The 25,894-nt window shown below is 35.3% G+C and overlaps 1 protein-coding gene and 1 pseudogene across 1 annotated transcript in view; both read right to left on the bottom strand.

Annotated features, from left to right (window-relative positions):
- Positions 1–25,894, bottom strand: part of Kmt2c (lysine methyltransferase 2C) — a 180,331-nt gene that overhangs the window by 65,027 nt on the left and 89,410 nt on the right. Inside the window, 10 exon segments of the mRNA XM_033763959.1 lie at positions 1,028–1,156; positions 6,227–6,439; positions 7,511–7,576; positions 8,060–8,169; positions 9,259–9,423; positions 9,670–9,851; positions 14,290–14,394; positions 14,572–14,673; positions 17,066–17,182; positions 19,398–19,517. Of these exon segments, the coding sequence (XP_033619850.1) occupies positions 1,028–1,156; positions 6,227–6,439; positions 7,511–7,576; positions 8,060–8,169; positions 9,259–9,423; positions 9,670–9,851; positions 14,290–14,394; positions 14,572–14,673; positions 17,066–17,182; positions 19,398–19,517 (1,309 nt within the window).
- On the bottom strand, positions 4,781–5,607 carry LOC104871566 (annotated as a pseudogene).

The following is a 25,894-nucleotide window of genomic DNA, read 5'->3' as shown; positions in this document are numbered from 1 at the left end:
TACAGAATGCAAATAAAGCAAGAAATTCTTCTTGATACTCAAAAGGGATTTATAAGACCCTTAATAAAATATGAGAAATTAGGAGAACCAAGATTATATCAATTTAATGCCTTATTACAGACATTAATAAACAGACTAAAGAAAGCTTACAACTTCTGTACTGCACTTTAATAACTTGTTCCAATAAGGTAAATAAAAATCTGACAAAGAGAGCAGCTTTTCTCTCTACTCCTACAGAAAATAGAAGTAAGAAAATGTTTAATCATTTGTGGTACTAACTGGATTATAAATTCTATAAGGCATGGGACCTTGTCATGTTTACCTCACACTATAGCCTTACCGACACTCTTGCATAAACACTGTAACAAGTTTTTAAAACATAAAAATAGCACAAGGTCAGTGGTGAAAAGAGAACTACAGAAGTACATATGGATGGGAAATATATGAAAGGCTTCAAAGTAGATTATAAATAAAAACCAACTAGTAAAGCATTTAATAAAATTGTTAACATTTGGGATAAGACATTAAATAATGGCTTGCTGTGAAGTATTAGGATATTCAGCTGAACAAATCCATCAGCTAAAAAGCATATCCAAACAGTCTAGTTACTTGTAATATACATAAACATTCCAGACAGTTTTTCAGATGTCACACTTAGTCCTGATGTCTTCGATTTGTAGAAATGGAGAGAGGTTTGTTTTATTAGTGTTTGAGACTAAGTCCCCATACACAGCTCAGGCAGGCCCTGCACTCTCAATGTAGTACAGGTGGTCCTTGAACTCACAGAGATACTCCTACCTCAGCTGCCAGAGAGTGCCACCATGCTTGTGTTTTTTGGTTTATTTTTGAGCAGGGTCTCACTATATAGCCTACAGTACATAGGAAAAACAGGCTATCCTTGAACTCAAATCCTCCTGCTACAACTCAAGAGCTGGGATTATAGGAATGTGCTAACATACCTAGCTGAAGTCCTCAATAATGTATTTTTCTTAAATTAGCTTAAGTATTTCTAGCTGAGGCACTTTACCTGGTCTGTATGGCTTCCTTTTTCTTTTTTTGACACCATCTGTTCCCTCTACTCCCTTAGTTTCATCATCCACAGGTTCACGCTCAGGACTAGATTCTGATTTTCCATCACAGTCCATAAGTTCTGCTTCTGGAAAAAAGTAAATGTACAGATAAAACTGGAGCGGTCTACTAAATACATATTCCATAAATAAAGGGAAATATAAAGCCAAGGGGCCACCAAGCTACCATAACTGTACATCTGAGCAGGTAGCAAAAGCAGAAAAAGAAATCAAACAGGCCCCAAACTGTCATGGAAACCACAATGCTTAATGTTCTCAGAGATACAAACCAAGAAGGAGGTAAGGGGAACACAGAGAGAAAGAGCTCAAAAGGACAATGATCAATCAAGTTGCATTTTACAAATCATTCTCTTACTCTTCATTGTCTCCAAGTCCCAGACTCCAAGCTGTCTGTGTAACCTTGAACTGTTCATAGCTCCAACCACAGTGGTAACTGAGTATTACCTAGTTACTGAAAACTATCCAAAATCATATACTAATTTAACATGAACTTTCTCCCTTTCTTATGTTACCCAGATCATCACAAGACATTAAAAACACACCCTGAAAGCTGGGCATGGTGGCCCATGCCTGTAATCCTAACCATTAGGAGGCTGAGGCAGGAGGGTTGCCTCAAGGATATTGCGGACTACATAGTGAGTTCAAAGTCAGTTTGGACTACATAGTGAGACTCTGTTTCTAAAAACAAACAAGCAAAACAAACCAAACCCTGAAGAAGACAAAGTCTGGATGCCAGCAATGATAATCCCTAATTACTCCTAAGTCAAGACTCTTCAGTCCCTTTCTAAACCAATTTATTTCCCTCTACTTTTATTATAGTTCATCTTGTGGTTAATTTACTATAATACCCTCCAAGCTCACTTTCTCAATGAACAGAGTGTTTGTTTGTTTTTTTTTAGAGATAAGATTATTTTTCTTGCATAACAGGATTTCTGGATCACAGCAGGTGAATAAAAAAGAAGTCTGCTTTTACTGCACATGAAACTCATTTCTGATACACTGCGCTAATGATTTATGACTTGTCTTAAGAGGCACTTATAAAAGTTAAAAATCAACAGAAGCAAAAAGAAAATTTAAAAACACATCTATTGTAATATTGCAGACCACCATAAGTTAAATTAGGACTCTGCAGACTCCAGTGGAGAATCTAATGCTTGTCTAAAATGACATGTGTAATATGATCTGTATCATACTGACAGCTTCAAGTTGAAAAGTGTATAGCTCAAGGTCACTTTTATTCAATACTTTTCAAAATTTAATTTTGAAATCATCCTGTCTCCTCCTAATACACAGGGGAAAGTCTACACATGCTTTCATTACAGTTGTTCTATACCTTAAAATACAGTAAAGATCAGTTCAGAGAATGATTCTGGTAGACAATCCCCTAACCTCAATATTCACTTACATGAACAGGGACAATGCCTTTTATTGAGATGGAGTGCAACTTGCATCACAACAGAAACAAGTGTTTGGCTCTGCTGAGCTCTGTCAGGCACAGAAAACAGCTACTGGGGAAGCACTGACTGGACACTAACAGTCTACAGTTCCTGAGACAGCCGTATCTGGGAAGCGTGTGGTGAGGACCTGGAGTGCATCCTGAGCCTTTTCAACACAATTACCCTGTGGGGTTGTTCCTAGCACATGCAGTACTTCACAAACGGGAAGTCTAAGCTCCAGAGAAGTTAAAAATTTGGCTAAAAACATCCAAAGTTGCCAATACACTGCCTACGGTTCCATCATGCTTCTTTTTCAAAGTCAATACATAGCCAGAATCTAAAATGTGGAGAATCTTGGTTTCACACAAAGTAGCAAAAAAGGGCAGTCTTATTAGAAATCTTAGCATTATATATAATAAAAATTGATGACTAGTCTCTTTTTCTATTTTTTACCAAGTACAAGCATACTTAAAAGTAATACAACCCTAAAACTCACTTTAAATATGTGTGTGGAGTATATCTATACATATGTGTGACCCACACAGGGTGGGTAACCAAATATATCAGTAATGTTTTTAGAATTTATTATAGTATATAACTCCATCTTGATGATAGCAAGTTGTGGTAATAGTCAATTTTAAAAAGGATTTTATTTAGTGAACATGGAAAAACACAAATACTCTTCAATTACACAAATTTACCTCACCTCTACAGAAATTATCTCTCTTTCACAAAGGATCTGAGATCCTGAGACATAAAGAAGCATGAGAGACTAGTCAGGGTAATACTACACTAAATTGCTAAAATCCTAAAATTGTCTATTAACATTCTCAACATCTAACACACCAAATGACTTTCGTATTCTTTCATTTTCAATAAAATAAAGACAGTAAATCAAACTAAAGATGGGTTATTTTACCACATAAATGGTTTCAAAGAAAGTAAAAGTAATTTTTCAACTGATTCTGTTAACCTGACAGGAGTTCAGAGAATATAAAATTTAAATAAATCACAATTTCTCATAGTGCTGTTCCACAAATAGTAGTTGCATGGAAACCTTTCAAAAAGTCTTTGTTTTAGACGATTCTACAATCTCAGAATTTGGAAAATAATGTGTACTATCAAGAACTTCTCATATTTAGTAAAATCTAGCATTTCCCACATTTAAGTGATTTAGGATGAAATCCTTTTTTGCACAAGCTTTAATGTCATCAGAAACTAAACCTCTTCCATGTGTTCTGGCTGATGCTTATCTGGATCAATTCCTTCTAAACATATGGGCTATTTCTTCACAACCTCTAATCTACTTTAAACTTCAAAATCAAATTCACTATTCAAAAATTTGGCTGATGCTTATCTGGATCAATTCCTTCTAAACATATGGGCTATTTCTTCACAACCTCTAATTCTACTTTAAACTTCAAAATCAAATTCACTATTCAAAAAGCAGTTATATATAACCCACCACAAATCTTTTCTCATAAGAACACAAACCTAAAACCACACTATTACAAAAGAAAAACATGAAAATTAAATGCTAAATTACCAGGACTTTATAAGATACAACTTCTCTAAGCCACAGTTATCTCTTACCTGAGGACTACAGGCCTAGCCAACACAACTCTCATATCTGATAGTCTACATGTCGCAGCAGAGCAATCCTCTTACAGTACAAATGGCAGTATGCACTTCTCTTCACAAACACCCAATAACCCTCACCCTCATTCCACTCTGTCAAGTTCAAACTCCCCAAAGTATCAGATCTGACACTGACCCCACCAACACCATAACCTTCATCTCACCCCTATCCCCCCTCCTCACACCTGTGACCTCACTGGCTCCTACTGTCCCATAAGTCATTCTGCCGAATACAGTGGTCCATCACAGCATTCCTCACATGTGCTATGTATGTTCTCTCCAGGGCCTCTGCCCTGACTTTCTCATTATCTGGGATGCTCTGTCATCAGGTACTCAAAGGGCTCATATACTCAACTCCTTGAAGTTTATGCTTAAATATCACTTTCCATTCATTTGACCCCACAACGTTACTGTCCTATACTGTTAATTCTGTGTAGTCTCTAATTTTTTCCCTAGCACTTGCTAAACACATGATTGAGTTAAAGGTTTATATTTGAAACTCAAAAAGCAAACAACTGTGTTGTAAACAGCTAAATATGCAGGTCCAAAACATGAAGGTTTAACTGCCACATTCACTCAGGACAGTTCGTATAAAACTAGACGTCTGATGCCGGGCTCCCACTACACTGCCTCACAGGTCATCAACCTCATCTATGACAGCAGTGATCTGAGCTACCTCTAAATCATGTTCAGATTGTACTGCCAACATTGGATCCATGACAACCTCTGGTGAGACAAAAGCAAGCACGGTGACAAACTCCAAGTTCTGTTCTCTGATAAGCTTTCTGGCAAGACAGAACAAGAGCTTCTCAAAGTTGCAGTTACTTTTGGCAGAAATATCATAGTACTGAAGGTTCCTCTTTTGGTGAAAGAAAACAGATTTTGCCTTCATTTTCTTGCCCTTAATGTCCATTTTGTTGCCACACAACACAATTGGATGTTCTTACACACTCACACTAGATATCTATGTCAGTTAGGCAAGTTCCTGCAGCTAGCTCTTGATGTCATGTCAAACATGGTACCACCACAGTGAGCCTGCATGTAGCAGCTGTTGAGAAGCCCGGTGAACTTCTGGGTGGCTGTGTCCCCCACACTGAACTTGATGGGACCCTGGCTGATGTGGAGCACAGCAGGTGCACCTCCACACCCAGATTGACCATGTATTGCTTCCTGAACTCGCCCATCATGTGGCCCTTTGCGAACGTGGTCTTCCTGGTGCTGCCACTGCCCACCAGCACAAGCTTGAACTGGACCTCTGACTCCCCCTTTGTTGACATTTTGACCAGAGTTAACGTTTTGTGTAGTTATTTTTTATAGTCTTGTATCCTAACATTGACATACATATAAACTCCATGAGAAAAGGATTTTGTTTCCTTTGCTCACTGTTAATATCCTTCGACATCTGGCACGTAATGTACATTCAATAAGTACTACTGCATGGTGAAACATAATGGAACAGAAATAATTATTGTTTTATTTCCAAATCAGCTGAAAAGAAAAAAAAAATCACAGTAAAACAAACAATCCTGTCCCAATCTTTGGAGATAAGCAAAAATATAATTTGTACTGAATTTAACATTACTACTCAAATTATAGCTCAGCTATAATAACCTTTTTCTATTTACTTTGACCAAGAAAATGTAAGTCATAGTTTATATGCTCAGTATATGTCAATATAATATGCACTTGAAGCAAAATTATTGTTTTCTATTTCTACAATTCACAGATCAAATTCTACTTTAACTCAAACGTGGCATCCAAGCTTATAACACTCAAGCGACTATCTAGCAAACTAAAGTCCAACCCTCTGAATTTGCCCACCTTTGATTGTAATATATACAGGGGCCTTGGAAATTTCTATAAGATAAATGAATCCTAAGAGGATACATAAAAGCAAATGAACCTTAAAAGGCAAAGTCTAAGAAGATCACTCAGTAAAGGGGACAAGCCACATCCCAGGCTGTTTAAGTCAGAGGGATTTACCTTTGTAAGTCATAAAAATTTTAAGTTATTTTATACATTAATTCTTGCACATATATTCCAAGGATGACAAATCACTATTACCTCGACTATCATCCATTTCACCATCCCTTGAATGCTCTGACTGGATGTCTGGAGGTGTTTGAAGGACAGCCACACTATTCTGATTTATTATCTTCAATTTCAATTTTGGTTTTGACCGTTTTCTTCTTGGAACAGTAACTGTGAGGCTCTGTAACTGAGTCATCCCTGATTCAGTCAGACAAACACCATCCTGGGTGTAGGTCTTAGGTGGATCTAAAATTTTAAAGGTACCAAGAATACAAATTTAAACTTCCATTCTAAATTTGACTGGTAAATTAGTTATTGTTAATACACAATACATATGTGAAAGGAAATGTAACTGCATTTCCATAGAAAAACTATCTATGAAACATATGAATAATTAACATAATGATGCCTAAACTTTTCTGTACTTTAGGCAAAAGACTGCATGTTTTTTTTTTGTTTTGTTTTGTTTTTTGTTTATTTTCCGGAACTGGGGAGTGAACTCAGGACCTTGTGCTTGTCAAGCAGGTGCTGGAGCCATTGAGCTAAATCTCTGGCCCCAAGACTGCATGTTTTTAAAAACTGGTCTTCCTGTCATGTCTATTTTCATGCATCACAAGGAAGGACTTAGAAAGAAAGCATTGAAGCTTAAAGCAATACATCAGTCTTTCAACTATGAACCTTTTCTTTAAAAAGAACAAGAGGTAAGGATGAATTAATATAAGAGATGCAAGAATACTCTACAAAGCTAGCTGAAAACCAGTGTCAATAAACGTGCTTACAAGGGATAAGTACTTATAAATGCTGCAGATTGAATTTTTAATGTATAAAATTGCTGTTCATTAGAACAATTCCTGTACTATCCTAATGTTTTTCTGTTAGATGATTATCAAATGCAGATAGTCAGAAGAACGCCTATAAAAGCATCATATTAATCACCATTCTAGGCGGTTATACAAAACACATGGAGAGACTAAAATACAGTACTGTACTTCTAAAGGAATTTGTCAGCAAGGCTTTCTTTTCTGCTAATAACTACACAGAATGGGGTATCAATGAAGCCAAAGCAAATATGGCATGAACTATTTTTTTAAGAGCTGCTAATTTTCACTGGCTATTTGCTAAAATTTATAGGAATATTGTTCAAGTAAAACTAGACAAGATGAACATTTTATATTTCACCTATAAAAATTATTAATATCAGGGAATTTACAATAAACATCCATATGACAAGGCCTATTTTACATAAAATGTGGAAAAAACTGATCATTCATAATGCTTTCTCTAAAGAATAGTCAAGTAAAGCATTTCAGATTTTACCTAGCTCTTTTACTTTTGTGACGATTTGTGCTACAAGTGAAGATTCACAGCAGTCTGAGGAAGGCACTGGAATGAAAATAATTCAGGTAAATTTTTCAGGAAAAAATTATTAAAGACATATGATTAAACTTTCAGTTTCAGTACTCATTGAAATAAATGCTTGAAAACCAAATATAATTAAACAGTTTTTAAAACAAGAATAAATCACAAGTAGAAGTGGCAAAGGAACTATACAAATCAAGGAGGAAAAACTGTCAAAGAAAGAAGCAGTGTATTGAATTTCTACACATTGCTAATAACAAGACGGCATGTTCCTTACAAACAACACTATATTTTACAACTAAAATATACAGTTCATTTTCTTTTTGTAATTACTTTTTGTAATTAAAGTTATCAAAATTATAACAAAAAACCCATTTGCCACAAAATCCCTGTCCAAACAAGATTCACAAAGAAAAGAAGCAAAATTAAGCCCACTCATTGGTTGTGGACAGGAAGGTGCATGAGCACTGTAGGATAACACAGACTCATAGTTTAAATCATTCTTACCATTTGATACAGGCATATAGGGTCTGCACATGCTACAATCAAAACCAATGTCTGCTACATTTTCCACTTCCTCCTCTGTATTTAAGTTTTGACAAACTGCATGCATCCATCTAAAGAGATAATATTTGTACATTTTTAAAAACTGAGTATATTGAGAAGCATTTACTTTTATAAACTCTAACAGGAATTAACAGCTTCAAACTTAAAAGCCAGAAGCCTCATCTTCCCCTACTGTCTAACCAATCTAACTATTCCCTTTTGACCCTCTAGGACTTTCATAAGGCTAAGAAGGAAAAGGATGAGAACATGGACAAGGAATCAAGTACACATTACTTGAGGAGGACATAATAATTATTTTTGATCATATATTAAATGTATCAAAGAGAAATGAAGCTAGTCAGGGCAAGAAGGAACAAATTTAAAAAACTACAAATGTCACAGTATGTGCTCTATGTGTTGCCTATAATTTGAAGAAGGTATAACTTTTTCTTCTTTTTTTGAAACAGGGTCTTGCTATGTAGTTCAGGCTGGTCTTGAACTCACTATGTAGCCAAGGTTGGCCTTGAACTTGTCACAGCCTCCCAAGTTCTGGAATTACAGGTGTTTGACACCACACCTGGCTAGATATGACTCTTATAAACTGATGTTGAACAGTTATTAGGGAATAAAGTGACAGAGGTATCTTGTTTGCAAACAGAATCCTAGGAATAAAGCATTAATATGAACTAACACTGTTAATATTATGTATATACTGCTTAATTGCTAATAGGGCACAGTAATGCACCAACACAATCAAAGAAAACATTCTTGATTTTGATGCTACACACACATTACTACTTAAGAAGAACAAGAGACAGCATCTAAATCATAGATATTTAATATCAGAGCTTTAAGAAACAGAATGCAAGATAATTTTAAAACTATAGTAAAGAAAATGTATTTATACAGGCAATAATTTTGCGTCTACTTCCAAAAGATTCATAAATCTTCAAACAGCCCCCAGTTAAAAATCTTTAGAACTGTGAGTTTAAAACAAGAAATCACAGAGGTTTCTACTTGACTAAAAATATTAAAAGCAACAGGTTTTATTCCTGAGCTTTATGATCAGGAAGGTTATGGTCTAAGTTCCTTTGACTATACTTGCAGTTTAAAAAAAAAAAGCTTGCAAACAACTGTAGAGGCGGGTGCAGGTACAATACCTATCACATTGTCTACACTGCAGAATCAGATCATCTTCTCTGTAGTTTCGATAGCAGACCGGGCAGGAAGACAGGCTGGCACAAGGAGCACACTGTGTGTAGTTGTTTTGCCATTCACACCTCAGACCTGCAGATGTTGCTCCACAGTGTCTGCACCAAACACACCTGAAATCCAAACCCCACCCCAAAGTGTCAGTTTTATTTACTTATTTGGTTACTGTAATTCTAGAAGCTACACTTAAATAGATTAAGGGGAAATCATTTAATATGTGAAATTTTCTGACTGGTAATAGCTATCATAGCAAATGTGTATTATGTAGTTAAAACATACATGGCTAATTTTTAAAAACTAAAGTCATATAAGAAATTTCTAAACTTGGAAGACTGACAAAGCAACAAAGGCTAGAGTACCATTTACATTTCCAGCCGCCTTTAGGAACTGTCTGCAGTGGAGGGTCTAGGCAGTAGGTGTGGTAACTTATATCACAGTCATCACATAGCAGCAGTCTCCCAGGGTCAGTCGCCTTTCCACAGGCTTCACATACTGTGCACTCCAGACACCTCCAGCCTTTACTAAGAACCACTTTAGTGATCTGCAAAAGAAACAACTGATCCATGTGATTTATATACTGAGACTTCATTTTGCATAAGTTAATATGGTATGTATGCAACTAGAAGCAAAAAGGCAAACAACAAACATTAGTGGCCCCAATACAGGTAAGGCACACCCATGTACTTTCAGGAGCCTACTTGTTTCAACAGAGTAATTGAAAACAGTATATATTTTAATGTCATTTTTAGTTCACATAACTACCCTGCACTGTAGGTGACATTCTGTAAATAAATACTGTACTTTTTTGTACATGTGGTGAGTGGATTTTAAATAAGTAAGCAGCCTCATTACTTGATATGGGATTTGGCAGTACATCACCAAAGGCTACAATCTATGACACTTGCATGAATTCATGCTTTTGAAACTTGGGTACATGGCACAAGGACTTATCTATTATAATTCACAGGAACAACTGAGACAAAACAAAAACAAAAAACTCAATATAAAAGGAGATCACTAGGACATTTTAGGTCTTGGACAAGTTTCAAGATATAAAAGCTAGGACTTCTGAAGTTCACCTTCACGCTTCTATTTATTTTCCTGTCTCAAAGGTTTGAGTTAGTAAATTTTTAATAATCTCTATATTCCTGATCAATTCCTCAGAAAGGCACATCTTATGAATTTGGAACTCCTGAAGGACTTCGAAAGACTAAATACCCAAGTCACAATGAAATAAGAAGAATTAAACCACAGAGTAGAATTGAAGGACTTCGAAAGACTAAATACCCAAGTCACAATGAAGTAAGAAGAATTAAACCACAGAGTAGAAACTCAGATCATGGGGGAGTAAGAAAGCCTAAAAACCACCAGAAAGGAAAATAAAGAGTTGAATTCAAAGGAACAGCTATCAGAATAGCATGAATAGCATCAAGCTTCCTTAAACCTCAGGCACCAGAATAGACTTGGTTTTCAAATTCTATGAGAAAATACTTTTGAAAGCGCAATTCTTAATCTACCTAAACAAGCTTGGGGATTTAGCTTAGTGGTTCTGCTGCCTGCCTCACAAGTTCAAGGACCCAAGTTTGATCCCTGGTACCCGCCCAAGAAAAAAAAGAGAGAATTTATTTTCACTCTCCACAGTGCTTCATTGGGTTTCTATGCCCACAAACACTGAAATAGCTCCAGCCAGCACAGACAGCTTGACTTCCAAATCCAGCATTTTAGGATAGTGTCTGCATGTTTTTTTACCTCTAGAGTACTTCAATATCTAAACAATTCTCCAGAGACAGGGATTTAGCTCAGTGGTGCTGTCACCTGCCTTGCAAGCACAAGGTCCCAAGTTCAATCCCTGGTATGCCCCTACTCCCCAAAATCCAACTTCTCTATGACACTCTCTTACTCTGGAAAATAGTGCTCTACTCTTAATTTATTTTTTCTTTTTCAGAACTGGTTTAATTTTGGGACTGAACTTAGGACCTTTGTAATGAGCTACATCCCCAGCCCTTTTATAATGTGTTTATTTTGAAACTGGGTTGCATTAAGAGATTAAGTTATCCAGCAGAGGCTTGAACTTGTGATCCTCTCGAGACCTTGGCTTCCCAGATGTTGGGATGACTGACAAAAGTGACCCAGCCCAGCCTGGTTTAATCTTAATTTTACAAAGTTCCTTGGGTTCCATCTACAGCACAGTGTCTAAAGTTGTGGCAGATGCGTTTTATAATCTACAAAGTATATCTACTCCCACTATGATTAAGTGGGACCAGTCCTTTCTTCCATCATAAGATACCAGAAAACTGGGAAAAACTTTGAAACAACTGTTTTCAGATACTGGAAATCATGAAGTACAGGACTGTGATCTCTGAGAGGATGGAAATGTCTGAGTTCTGTGAAAAAGTATCTACAAAACCTTCCAGAAAGTTGCCAGGGAAGGAGAACTCCAGTATAAAGGTCTCACTGAGTTGAGAAGATATGACAAGAGTTGACAAAAGATAAGGCAGCTGGAATTCACAGGACACAGTGCAGGAAAAGAAGTGATCAATAAGATCTCTAGAAATCCACAAAGGAATAATCTGAAGTCCCTAGCTGAACCCCAAGCTGCATATCTACAAGTTAGCACAAAGATCTGCAACCAGGAGAAAGACTATTTACCTACAATATGTAAGGTGAACAATTACCAGAGGTCTTATATGGCTGGAAGACATGCGAACCTCTACTAGTCAAGAGTAGGAAAGCACTGGTAGGATTCAATAGAAACCCAGAAAGGCCATTGGCCAAAATATAAGGCAAACTTGTGCTAAAACAGCAGTCCTTAAGGGTATTCTGGAGGTCAAACCAATTTCATTCTACTACTAAGATATCATATGTCATTGGCACAGATTCACTCACAATTGCTTAGTGGTCTTTTTCAGAGGCTACATGATGTCAACACTGCCGTCATACAAATTATGCATCTGTATTCTTGCTATAAAATGTACCATTTTAAATTCTAAAATGGTTCAATATTCAATGGTCACAATCCTCCAAACAAAAACTCATTATATAATTTTAGACAGTGTTACACTTTAAGACCATGGTGCTGGCACGTTTGTAAACACAGCACTTGGGAGGTTGAGAAAGGAGGATCACTGTGAATTCAAGGCCACTCTGAACTGCCTAGAAGTACCCTGTCTCAAAAAGGGGTGGGGCGGAGGGATGTGGCTCAGTGGCACCATGCCTGCCTATCAATGGTTCTGAGTTCCATCCCCGGTACCAAGGGGGGAAAAAACAATTATAAACTGTGTGAATAACCAGCTTAGAAGAAAGGTTCTCTGGACCTACCCGAGAAAGACTAAAAGGAAGCTTCAAAAAGGCCAACTTTTTAAATAATTGCCTACCACAACAACTAGGATAGACAGCTCTCATATTACTAGTATACTTGTGGATGTTCTATATCTCTCAATCAATAAGGCTACAGTATTTTTGTACTGTCCAGAATGGAGTCAGTAGTACTAAAGGAACTACATGCAGTTAGTGAAATAGGAATTTAAATTCTAGCTCTGTTCAGTAACTAGTTATTGAGCAGTGCATTAACAGGTCTTAACAATGTAAGCTTCACTCAGTTTACCTGTAAAAGGGGAATTAAGTATCAGATGTGTTATAAAAAATGCACACCGTTCTGAGCATTAAATGTTAACTTCCTTCCTAAAACTATTATCAATTTTAGTTAACAAAAGCTGTTCATATTAAGGCATTAGTTAGGCTCATAGAACTTCTATTCCCATCTTAAAAGGGTTTTCAATTTCCTTAGATCAGAAATATCTGTATGCAATTAAAGAGAATTTAGAAGATATAAACAATAAACAAACTTTGTCCTCCTGTGCATATATAATGCTTTCGAAAATGGCTTTACATAATCTATGTTTTGACTTTAGTCAACATGCTGTGAGAAACAAATTTTCAAATAAATTAACTGCACTAGTGTTCTATTTTGATAGTAATTGTAATTTTTCATTTTGATTCTAAATTTACAAAAGTGTGTACCACCCAAGGAAAGAAAGTGTAGTTATCAGAAAGGAATTCTCAGAGAATGTAAGTTGATTTGTTTCCTATATTGACATCCTGGGTAAACAATGATATAATGTGATGATGCCCAAAAAAGCAAAAGAGAAGAGACAAAGATGATTTGTAAGTTCAGGATTATTCAGGACCAAGGAGCTAAAGTTCTTGCTTATACCACACAGCATGGAAGCACCAGAAAAGAGTTAGTCATGGAGTACACAGCAGGACCTCTACCATACAGTGATGCCACCATACTGAATTCAGAGACTATGTTACTTTATTTAAATATACGTTTATTAAAACTAAGTTCTTAGCAAGAAAACAGACACCCAAGTTCAGCAACTGAAGTACTAATTAAGACATATATATATTTATATAATTTTAAAATCAAGTACAAGATTACCACGTAAAAGGTTCCCTACTACATCTCTACCTTGAAAACTTGAAGCTCAGTATTGCAGGCTATTTTTATGGAAGTGTATTAAACATGGCATTTGTTTCTTTTAGCTGTAAGCAGAAACAAATGAGTTCTAAGCAGCACTATTTTAAAAATTAAATGCATATATTTTTGTCTTACTTTTTTAAGACAATGGTAGATTAATTGGTATCTTTTTTTTATTTTGGGGGGTTTTTTGTTTTTTTGGTTTTTTTCTTTTTTTTTTGAGACAGGGTCTCGCTAAGTAGTTCAGGTTGGCCTTGAACGATCCTCCTGCCTTGGCCTCCCAAGGACTGGGATTACAGGTGTGCATTAGCACACCTGGAGAGAAATTAATTTTTTTAGTTAACCTATAGAAGCAATAAAGTAAATACTGTAACACATGTGTAATACATCATAAGGAACAGCTGATTAACTCTAAGAGCTGGGCAGACCACATGACTATATCAATTCAAAGCAAAGCTCAGTACACTTCTGTTAACACATTTAATTTAAGCATATTTACCTTAATACTGACACAGTATGGATGGTAACACTGACCACACTGGGAACAAGCAAGTAATCTTCCTTCTGCTCCCTGACCAAAACTGCCACAAACCACACACATATCCTGGAATTAAGAACACATGAACCTATTATGAACTGGAGAGTAAGGTAAGAACATATAATTCTTACTTTTAAAATACTTTCTTGACTAATATAGTTCTCTAGCCAAATTATATGATACATGTGCATATGGGGAAAGTAAAAATGGACAAGGAAGAATTTCAAAGTATTAATTTCAAACCTGGTGCAAAGTGAACTTGTCACTACTAGAAAACAACACAACTGTATTGTGCATAGAGTTTTCTTCCTCGTCCTTATTTGAAGAAATATCTGCAGCAGACACCTACAAAAGGCAAAATATACCAAATATCAAATTATACTTCTTACTTTAATTACATTTAACTGGAAAGTTTCAGAAAATTATTATTCAAAATATAACTTTTTGCCAACATCTACACTAACAATTCCAAATTATATTACTAGTGTGACAATACTATAGTAAAACTATGAAGCATGGTTCTTTTTATTCATCTAGTTGTGTCTTTAGATTTACAAGGGATGGGAGGGGAGCTGACAGAAAAACCTCTTCTAGAATTCCTATTAATTGGGTGTGGTGAAGCACGTCTATGATCTCAGCACACGGGAGGCTGAGGCAGGAGGATGGCCTTAAGTTCAGGCCAGCCTGGGCTACACAGCAAATTCAAGGCCAGCCTGCACTATGTAGTGAAACTGTGTTTCAAAAAACCAAAGGAAAAAAAAAACCCAAGCATTTGTCCAGAATATGTAAAGAATGCTCAAAACTAGGGCCGGGATTTAGCCTCAGTGGTTGTACCACCTGCCTCATAAGTGCAAGGTCCCAAGTTCGATCCCCAGCTCCCCCACAAAAAAGACTGCTCAAAACTCAATTAATTAAAAAGTACCCAAACTTTATGGGCTAAACATTTGAAGAGTGACTGACTATATCAAGAAACAGATAAACAAATATGTATATTAAAAATGGACATCATTAGGGAATAGAAATGAAATACTATTACATCCTAATCAGAATGGCTAACATTAAGAATGACCATATCCAACAAATAGGAGAAAATGAAAAAATGGAAATAAAATATTTTAAATGGGGAGGGGAGGAGGGGGTGAAGGGAGGGCAGGGACAAGGGAAAAAAATGAGAATCAAAACCTGTCTCAAGACTTCCCATGTAGAGGTACATGATCCCAACAATGAATGTAACTGTACTGTATCCCTAAAATGTACCAATAAACTCAATAAAATTAATAAATTAAAAAAAAAAACCTGCCATGTAAAGGTACAAGATCCCAATAATGAATGTAACTGTACTGTATACCTAAAATGTATCAATAAACTCAATGAGGGAAAAAAAAAAGAATGACCATATCCAATGTTGCTAAACATGTGGAGGAACTGGGAATCTCCAGCACTCTTATTATGAATATAAAACGATACAATCAAAATGTAAAACAGGCTTTTCCATAAAAGCTAGTGACACACATATCATAGCCACTCATTTTAGTCCTAGATATTTGCTGGGAAAAAAAAAAAAGAAATCATATGTCTATATAAAAGTTCACAGATAGAATTTCATAGCAGGTTAATTTCTAATAGCCGAAAACTATAAGCCACCATAATATTTTCCAGCAGAATAGATACATAAATTGTGGGGCATCCACAGTATAAATACTATTTTCAACTACAAAGAAGAATAAACTTCTAACATATACAGCAACATAATGACTCTCAAAATATTAATATTAAATGAGAAAAATTAGACCTTAAAGAATATATTCTATATAATACAACTTATATGCAGCTACTGAAAATTCACACTAATTTTAGTGAAGGAAACAGGTCAGCCACTGCCTGGGATGATCAAGGATGAGGGCTGAGGGTGGCAAGGGGTCCTGAAGAAATACTGGCAGATTTTCACTATCTTAATCATGGTGAAGTTTTCAAGGGTGTACAGAAGCCAAAACTTGTGCATTGCAAGTATTTGTAGGTTGTATTATATTAATTGTTCCTCAACAGGCCTTGTTTTGCCTTTGTTTAAAAAAGGCTAGAACTCATGTCACCCTTACTCTCACTATAGTAGTAAAATTGAGTAATTTCACCTGTCTCTTGAATTTAATATTTAGTCTGAAAAATAGTATTTCAGTGAAATAAATTAGTAATGTCACTACATAAAAATATTTGTCAATATTTATCAATATACCTTTAAAGAGTGTCATAATATTATGAGTAAATATTTATCCATCTTAAAATATGAAGATATTCACTCAATCTTTAACATGTTTGGATTCCGTATTAATCTGCAACCTTTCTAGTTGCTCTTCTTTAATTAAACCTTAATAACAACTAACACAACTAACGTAAAAAAATTAAAATGTCAATCTAAAAATATTTTCAAACAGATCCAAGGTGTAACAAGAGTTTGATTTTTTTTTTCCCTCAAATAAAACAAGTATGTTACATATCAGCTCCTGGGGGAAGGTTGGCATAGAAAGAGTCCAAAAGAAAAGTAAAAAGAAAAAGTAGAAAGTGTAATAAACAAAAATTTGATCAGAGACAGATTATAAAACAACAAAAAAGCAGATCTAGTAAAATTTAAAACAACCACTCTATTGATGTGACTTTTCACACAGAAATAACTTGCTACACCTAAGATTCTCATCATTAACTGACATGTAAAGACCATTAGCAAATATAAGTAAAGCCTTACCCCAGACAACACAACAGCTCCAATTCCACTTTTTAGTTTGGATCTGCCTCTGCCGCCTCGTCCTGACAGCCCTGCACCTCGAGGTCTCCGTTTTCCTGGAAATCCGGAGCCACGGCCCTATGTAATAGATGAGGGCAGTCAGCACTCTATAAAAGCCCAGCAGAATTTTACATCCAAATGTCAATGATATAAAAGATTTTATTAAATGTCAACACAAATACAAGCTTCTCTCTTTTATTCTGATTAGATGCTGCATACCAGGGAACCAAGTTTTTTATTTGTATCTTTAAATATGTACTCTACAACTTAAAATAGAAATATAAAATGTGTATAATCTCTGAATCAATTAATGCATTCATCATCTGGCCTTGTCATTATTTTAAAATTCATATTTCTATGTTCTAGATGGCTAGAATAACCACACCCAATTTAGACATTTCAATTTGCAACAAACTGTATTCAATATAAATCAAGTATAAAGAACTCTTACTAATTGGTTGCTCAGGGATTACTGTAATAGCTGACATTTACAGAATACTTTCTATGTACTGATCCTAAACACTTGTTACTCTCAATATACCCACAGAATACAGGTAGATACTGTTTTATTATCCCTATTCTAGAGATAAATGTATTGAGGAATAACAAGTTTAAGTAACTTGTCCAAGGCACTGAGCTCGCAAGTCTGACTCCATTCTCTGCTTTTTAACATCTATTCTGTGCTGTTACATTGTATCAGTTAATTTTTGCTAGTATAAAAGAGAATGAAGAAGGGGCCTATTGTTAAAAGTCAATTTCATCTATTAACAAATAGTAGCCTTACAAACTAAACATTCCTGCCTCGTTCTACCCCAGTATTTACAGAAAAAACTGATTTTGGGCAAAATGACAAAAAGACTAAAACTCTTGCTTTAAATAAACTGGATAATAAATACCTGAAATAGGAATGATTTATCTGACTCTGTATCGAACATAAGAGAAAAATCTTAAGGGGAAACATATTAAATTCCCTGATATTTTTAAGATGCAAGTACAAACATCCTTTGAGTTTTGTTTTTCTCATCTTTACACTGAGATGTATTCTTTCGAGGGGAGACGTGGCACAAGTAGACCCATTATATACTTAAAAATCACTGAATAATCAGGAAAATAGGTGCTTCCTCTAACAAAGTAAGATGTTATATCTTCAACTGACACCATGTAACAGAGTTTGAGAAGTGACCTTATCCCATTTAGCAAAAACAGTTTTCAGTTCTAAAATACATATGGCTGGGGATTTAGCTCAGTGGTTCCGGCACCTGCCTTGCAAGAGGCAAGGGCCTGAGTTTGATTCCCAATATCCTACCCCCACCCCCCAAAAATACATGGCTGCACTGTGCTAAAAAGAATCAAAGAGAAGGGAGACTCTTGCGTCCCTGTTGTTTTCAAAAGGTCTCTCCTTGTCTCCTCTTACCCTCTTCTCCTTTAAGTCCTTTGAGAGGTCTGTCAGCTTTTATGAACAAGGGACAGACTGGATAGGCTGTTTTGTTTTCTTTTGATAATTTTTAAAAAGGTATAAAATATTTTTAAGTTAAATAAATAAATATCAAGCCTACAATAATCTCTCAATTTGCCCTAATATGCAATGATACAGATATAATTAAGATGGGTGGTATTTCCTATAAAACCATCAACTTAGTCACCTTTTATATTCTTAAAATGAGTATACCGTATTCTAAAATATTAAAACAAATATTTACAGCCTTATTCCAGAATTATATTAAATACAGACAAAATTACTTCTCTAGTCAACAAAGTATTTTAACTTTTGAGATGATTACTACTTTTTCAAATTAAATTTTCCCCTTCAAAATTTATTAATCTACTTACGTAAAGGACTAAGAGAATCATCCACAAATGACAAAAAAAAATCTCTACAAATGAGAGGTAAATACACACAATGAAATATGCTGCAGTTCTGATATTCTTACTCCACTAAGTTTTTCTCTTCTCCAAGCAGCATTTTATTTCATATCATACATAAGCAAGTCCCTAATTACCTTTTTAACCTACATGACAAAGATTTTTCTCCTCATAGAAACACTGGTAAAAAAAAATGACAAAGAAATCAACCCTAAAAGCAGGTATTAAAATTTTATACTTGTAAAATTGTGATTTAACTTCCTCCTAGTCAAAATCTCTAAATCAAGCATGTTACTTCTTTACACTAAAATTTTGAGATTTAAAAAGTGGCTCTGGAAACTTAGTCCACAAAGTTTCACTTCTTAACATCCAATAGGACAAAACAAACCAGAAAGAAATGATACATGAATGTAAATGCAATTTTATTTACCACTTTGATGCTCCAAATGGCACTGCCAGGAAGCTGCCTGGGTTTAAAAATTTCCCGACCTTCTGAAATGTCTGGGGACCAGGAAGGTGGGCTCACTGTATTATGGGTACTCCAAGCCCCCTAGGATATGGTAGGTGAGAAAATAGATGTATAAAACTCAGCAACATAAAAGGTCAAAGCCAGCAACTAAGGAATTTTAGAACAGCAAAAACAAATGCAAACGTATGGAAATTCAGGACAAACTGCTTTAAGAAAGGAAAAATAAACTTATCACAGTGACTTTATATTTAAATGTTTGTAGTAACGATGATTTACATTAAACATTTTATTCTGGTTGAAACATCATGACAATAAAATTAAAAATCAAGGTTTCCATGACATCAACATTGACTCGTGAACTGCAATTATAGTATCAAAAAACTAAAATTCAGTCACAATCCAAGAATTAACCCTATAAGAAACTATTTGGGGATTCTTATCTTCTTAAGTATAACTGTGCTTGTCAGAAAGGAGAAATAGATAACCGTATATGTTAGTATTATAAACAACTGAACAGTAGGCCAAAAATCAGTATTAAAAAACCTTAAGTGATCAATAAATGCACACACTTTAAACTGCAGAAAAGCCAGGTGTAGTGGCACATGCCTATAATCTCAGCACTCGAGAGGCTGAGTCAGGAGGATTGCTGGGAGTTCGCGATCAGCCTGGGGGCTACATAGTGAGTTCCAAGTCAGTCTCAACTACATAGTGAGCCCTGTTTCCAAACAAACAAACTGTGGAAAGTTTGTAATCTTAAAATACCATTAGGATCTTAGTGCTTAATAACTGTTTCCCCAGTGACCATTAGTTGTGGGTTTTGCTCTCTGTTTCGGGAATAAATATTTTATGGAGATTATATCTAAAAGTGTAATTCAAAAAGTGAAGAAAAATTAAAGCACACTATCCTAAATTTTCAAATTAAAATGCCTAAAGTACCTGATAAAGCATATAAGAAATATACTTTGTTAAAATAAAATTAAGGAATTTCCCTTCCAAATAACTACATTCAGTAACTAATTTGATGGAGATGCTAAACAGCATAAGAAATGTTTACTTCATGAAGTTTAAGATTTTTAAAGAAAAATACAAAATAAATGTACAACGACAAAAACCTGCTTTGAATTAGGTAATTCAATAACACAAACTAATATTTTACCAATTAAATGACCAAAACATAAGACAAGGTATTCAGTACTTACCAGATTTCTAGGATATCATCAAACTACTAAGAATCCCAATCATTACATAAAAATACCACCAGGAACCTAACCAGCATGAGACAGTTAATGAAATAACAGTACTGTATTTTGAAACAAACTACACAAGAGAGAGACTGATTTTAGTCCAGGATCTTTGGTAACCTCTTTATCACCTAGAGCTCTTTTCCTGTACTCATTTTACCCAAGCTCTCAACACCTGGCACACAGCTCTGACGAGATACCTATGGATATGTCAATGGCTTCAATGCTGATCTTTCTCCATTTCCCTCCACCTGACTCCAGAGGCCCTAGAATCTCTCATGGCTGAAGCCCAGATCCTAAATATTATTATGTGTATCATCATCTTAGAAACTGTTGTCTCCACATTCACCCTGCTAGGTTTAATCTGTTCTAACAGCTAAAGAATTTAAGAGAGCTGAACAGAACCAACCACTATCAAATCTCCTATGAAAATGTTTGAAAATGCTATCTGGCAGAAACTGAATTAGAACCAAAGAACAATTATGTAATCCCCAAAATGGTTAAAGTATTACCTTCTTTCTTTAGAGGTCAATTTCTCAGGTAAATTTAAAAAGTTATACAGGAATTAAAGGACTGCACAATAGAGAAATGGGACCAATAAGGGCATGTGCAGAGTAGGCTATTTGGGAATGCTTTCTATTAAAAGTGAAATCCTCTTGCTGGTTGTCAAAAATAATACCACTGTTACAGCTCAGTATTACAGTACTTTTAATTTTAAGAACAGCCAGAGAAGGTCTGGAGTCTCATAGGCAACTTTATACCTCCAAGTTCTAAGTCAAGCCTGGGTCCACAAGTTCCCCAACAATCTATATACAAAGCCAAAGTTGTTATTAAATAACAAACCCAATTTAGGGAAAGTAAAAATATTCAAGAGGTAGATTAGAAATGAAGCAAGTGGTAAGAAGAACAATAAATGTAAGAAAATTATTTCTTTCTGTGGTAAATACATTCACTCACTCGTGCGCACACTGGAGCTCAATAGCAAACATGTTAATGACTCAAAAGAATTCTTTTTACATAAAGAAGTGTTACATACAAAAAAGTTTAATAGTGAATAAGAAATCAGAGCTGATTGTGATTTGATAAGACACTATAAAGGTACTGTCATCAGCTTTAATCTTCAATGATTTCAGAACACAAATGTGGTTTGTGCTATCACTGGTTTTAGGCATGGCTTCAGAAGGATCACTACCAAGGGAAGTCTGGTACTTCGCATCTGCATTTGTCTTCAGTTTGACACTCCAGGGGGCTATTTTTTAAAATAATTAATACTATAGTTTCCTGGTGGTTTGGAGAAAAGCTTGTTGGACTTCAACTGGCTTGGGGATCTTCTCGAAATAAACAGTAACTCAAAGGTGAGTCTGAAATTGATCTAACAAACTCCCAAATGATGTCAGTATCTCTCATCTCAGGCAAAAATGTCTGAGAAGCAAGAGTTTGATCTTTGTATTCTCTAGAAACAAGTCTAAGCTTGCAATGAGTTTTCCCCTAGCCCCTTCTGCTCTCTCAGAGCAAACCTGTGGTCTCCTCTACTGCAACAAGTATGCTCATCTTGTATTTAATGGGCTATTGACTAGTTCTAAAAACTTGTGTGATCATTATGAAGCCTTGATGTTATCATCTTCACTAGCACTTTGCAGTACAAATAATTAGTCAATCTGTTTCAGTACAAATATTTATCAAGCAAACTGTTTTAGGACCTCCATTCCAGACTTACATATAACAACACACAATTGGCATGTATGCCAAACTCTCCACTCTCAGAGTATTATTTGCATTATTTTGCAATTCAAGAAGTAAACAGTGGCATTTGCTATTTTATATGTTATCATTAAATTCTAACAAAAACATATGATCTCATTTTATAGATGAAGAAAGTAAAACAGTTCCACAACATAATTTGCTCAGCATCTTACAAACAATAATGGGAAGATAAAGGTTTGAATCTAAGAACTACACTACAAAAATTTTCATGCTGCATTAATCAATTTTTCCAAGTACCAATATTAGTAAAAGCTCCTATTTAGAATACAAAACATTTTTGAAAAGTCACCTTTTAAAAAGGCACATTTGGGCTGGGGATTTAGCTCAGTGGAGCTGTGGCCCACTTCACAAGCGCAAGGTTCTAAGTTTGATCCCCAGTACACACCCCCCTCAAAAAAGGGTACCTTGGGAAGCTGCCATGAGTTTGAGGCAAGTCTGTGCTACATATGGAGTTCAAGGCCAGCCTGAAATACATAGGCAAGACACCTGTCTCAAAAAAAAAAAAAGTGCATCTTTTTGTATTTAAAAAAATAATGCATATGGAAATCAAGAGTAGCATGTACCCTGCATCTTTTGTTCTTATAACAAAATTCAATGAACTATCCCTAACATAGGTTTTACCTTTTAAGCATCTAAGAATAGATGATGAAAGCTAAACAATTTTTACATTATATAAAGAAATGTTTCAAAATCTCAATGGTTTTAATTAATGCTAGATAATACTTCTAGTTTCATTATTTTTAAAACAACACTAAACCTCAAAAGAATGTCAGTGTTTCTTGCTAAAAGTCAGAAATGGTGTCTACTACTTAAAGAGAAAGAGCCAGGTGTGGTGACAACCACCTATAACTCCAGCTACTAGGAGGCTGAGGAGGAGTGAGGGGGAAGGTCACAAGTCAAGCCAGCATGGGCAACTTAGCAAGGCACTGACTGAAAATAAAAACTAAACTAGGCTGGTGATGTAACTCAGCGGGTGGGGTGGGGTGCGGTAAAGGAGGAAAGAAAAGAAAAAAGGGAGAAAGGAGGACAACTACTTGTCATTGTTAACAAAACTATAACTCTGTACAGCTCATCATTCTGGGGGCTTGCTTTCCTCTCCCAGAAATAAATTATGAAATTGATACATTATTTTGAAACTTGTCAACTAAAATATTATAGTACACAGTATATGATCAACATTCTACAATTTATCATCAAATACTTAAATTGATAAAAAAAATCCAAGTCACAAAGTGATGGGAAAGTAGTTATGATCTAATGAAATACTATTGGAAATCTATAGTGAAGAAAAGAAACTTCTCTACAAAGTCTAAATATATGGAAGTCTTAAAACTTTTGGAAATTCCTAAGCTTTCTGCGTATACAATGGTAACAACAAGAAATGGTGGAAAAGTTAAAAAAAAATTAAATAAAAAATGAAGGAATCCTGAGAATTTGTTAAAAAGGTATCAAAATATAATATCTACACTTTTTGCAAAATTTTCTTGAAATATTTACCGAAAGTCAAACTATTTCACAGAATGTTTAATGAAAACTGAAGACCATGGAAGCAATTACTACACAACAGAGTATCAAGTAGGTCGGTAATGTTATTATCTTCCTAGAACAACTAGAATTAGAGGTCCCATTTGACCCAGCTATTCCTCTGCTGGGTAACTTTCCAAAAGAATTAAAGTAAAAAATCATGCCACAGCGACATATGCTCACCCATGTTTATAGTGGCACAGTTTATAACAGCTAAAATTTGGAAACAGCCCAACTGCCCATCGACTGGAGACTGGATAAAGATGGGTGGTTTTTATAAAATAGAGTACTACTCAGCCATGAAAAATAAGAAACTAGAGATATTTATAGCTAAGTGGATGCACACTGAGGCCATACTCTTAAGTGAAATTAATTAAGTCACACATGTGTAAATACTGAATATTTTCTCTGGTGTGAAATTTGTGAATAAGGGTCAAAATGTATAATTTATATTGTGTAATATGAAGAAAGGGTCTAAAAGAGTAGGGGAAGTGGGAGGGGTAGGAGAAAGGTAAATAGGGTAAAGAAAAAAACTTGTGAAAATGAAAAACATGAAAACAATGTCTTTGTAAACAGGGAAGGGTGGAGGGGTGAAGGGAGGGCTGGGAAATGGGGAAAAATAAGAACCAAGACAAGTGTGTAAAGGTACAAGATCCCAATGATGAATGTAACTGTATAATACACCTAAAAATGTACCAATAAACTTGATAAAGATTTTTTAAAAGATTATACAAATCATGTAAGAATATAAGATGACTTAGGTTAGTTACTATTATCTCAGAATTTCCTAATTAGAATGGATAAATATAACTGTAAAATGAGAGAAACAGAACGAAGACTTAAATATGACTTGACATGGATTAAAATTTCTGTACTACTTTCTAACTTTTTAAAAGCATTTCTAGTAGTTTTATGTTTAGTACATTTTAAAATCAACATTTTAATACATTTTAAACTTAATTTAATACATTTTAAATCAACAAACATAACACATTCTCTAATTCAGCACTCTACTTGCAGGGATGGGATCAAAGACTATCCTCACTGGTCTGGCATGGGGCCTTTACAATGATATTTTAAAAGTGTGGATTCAGCTTTATCTGACAGCAGCCAGTTTTAATCTTAGCTGCCATGACTGCCCCTGAGTCAACCTGGTTGGCTGTCCGACCATGTTTCCCAGTATACCATAAAAAGCAAACCCAGTCAGGCAGTATAAGGGACTTTGCCACCAACACTTGAAATGTAACGCACATCTTTTGATACTGGCTTGAGATGAAACAAGTACATTCCAAATTGAAGTACAGTGTAGTCTTTTTTTTCCTGCCCTTATTATAAGTCTCCCACTTCTGACCCAAAAGGTAAGGATCTACTTGGGTCATACTGCATCCAGGACCACACTTTTTGCTCCAGAACAAAAGCTCCTCAGGGGACTATAGTATGTGGCAGGGCCAATAACCACTTTTCTAAACCCAAGTCTCAACATTAACGCAGCTATAATAATACTGAAAAATTTTTAAAAATCTTCATAAATGTTAAGTTCATAAATACATAAAAATATTTTTAAAACTACAGCTCGTTCATTAGGACAACTTATATGAAAGTGTCCAACTTGCTGCCCTATTACTGTGCCCAACAATTTTCTTATCTTACTACCTGTTAGATCTAATTTTTCCTTCTTATCATTGTGAAATCCTGTGTTAGAAATGGACAACAACATATTATTGAGGATATATGCCTAAGTGAAATAAATAAGTCACACATGTGTAAATACTGAATAGTTTCTCTGGTGTGAAAAACTATAATAGTACATAAGGTCCTAATGACATAACTGACAATATGAAATAGGAAGAAAAGGGCTAAAGGTGCAGGGAAAATGGGAAGGGTAGGGGAAAGGTAATAAGGGAAAAGAAAAAAATATGACAAAATGAA

Source organism: Fukomys damarensis, unplaced genomic scaffold (genome assembly GCF_012274545.1).
Source record: "Fukomys damarensis isolate Sample0158 unplaced genomic scaffold, DMR_v1.0_HiC HiC_scaffold_16, whole genome shotgun sequence".
Lineage (NCBI taxonomy): Eukaryota > Metazoa > Chordata > Mammalia > Rodentia > Bathyergidae > Fukomys > Fukomys damarensis.
This window is presented reverse-complemented; position numbering and strand designations above follow the sequence as displayed.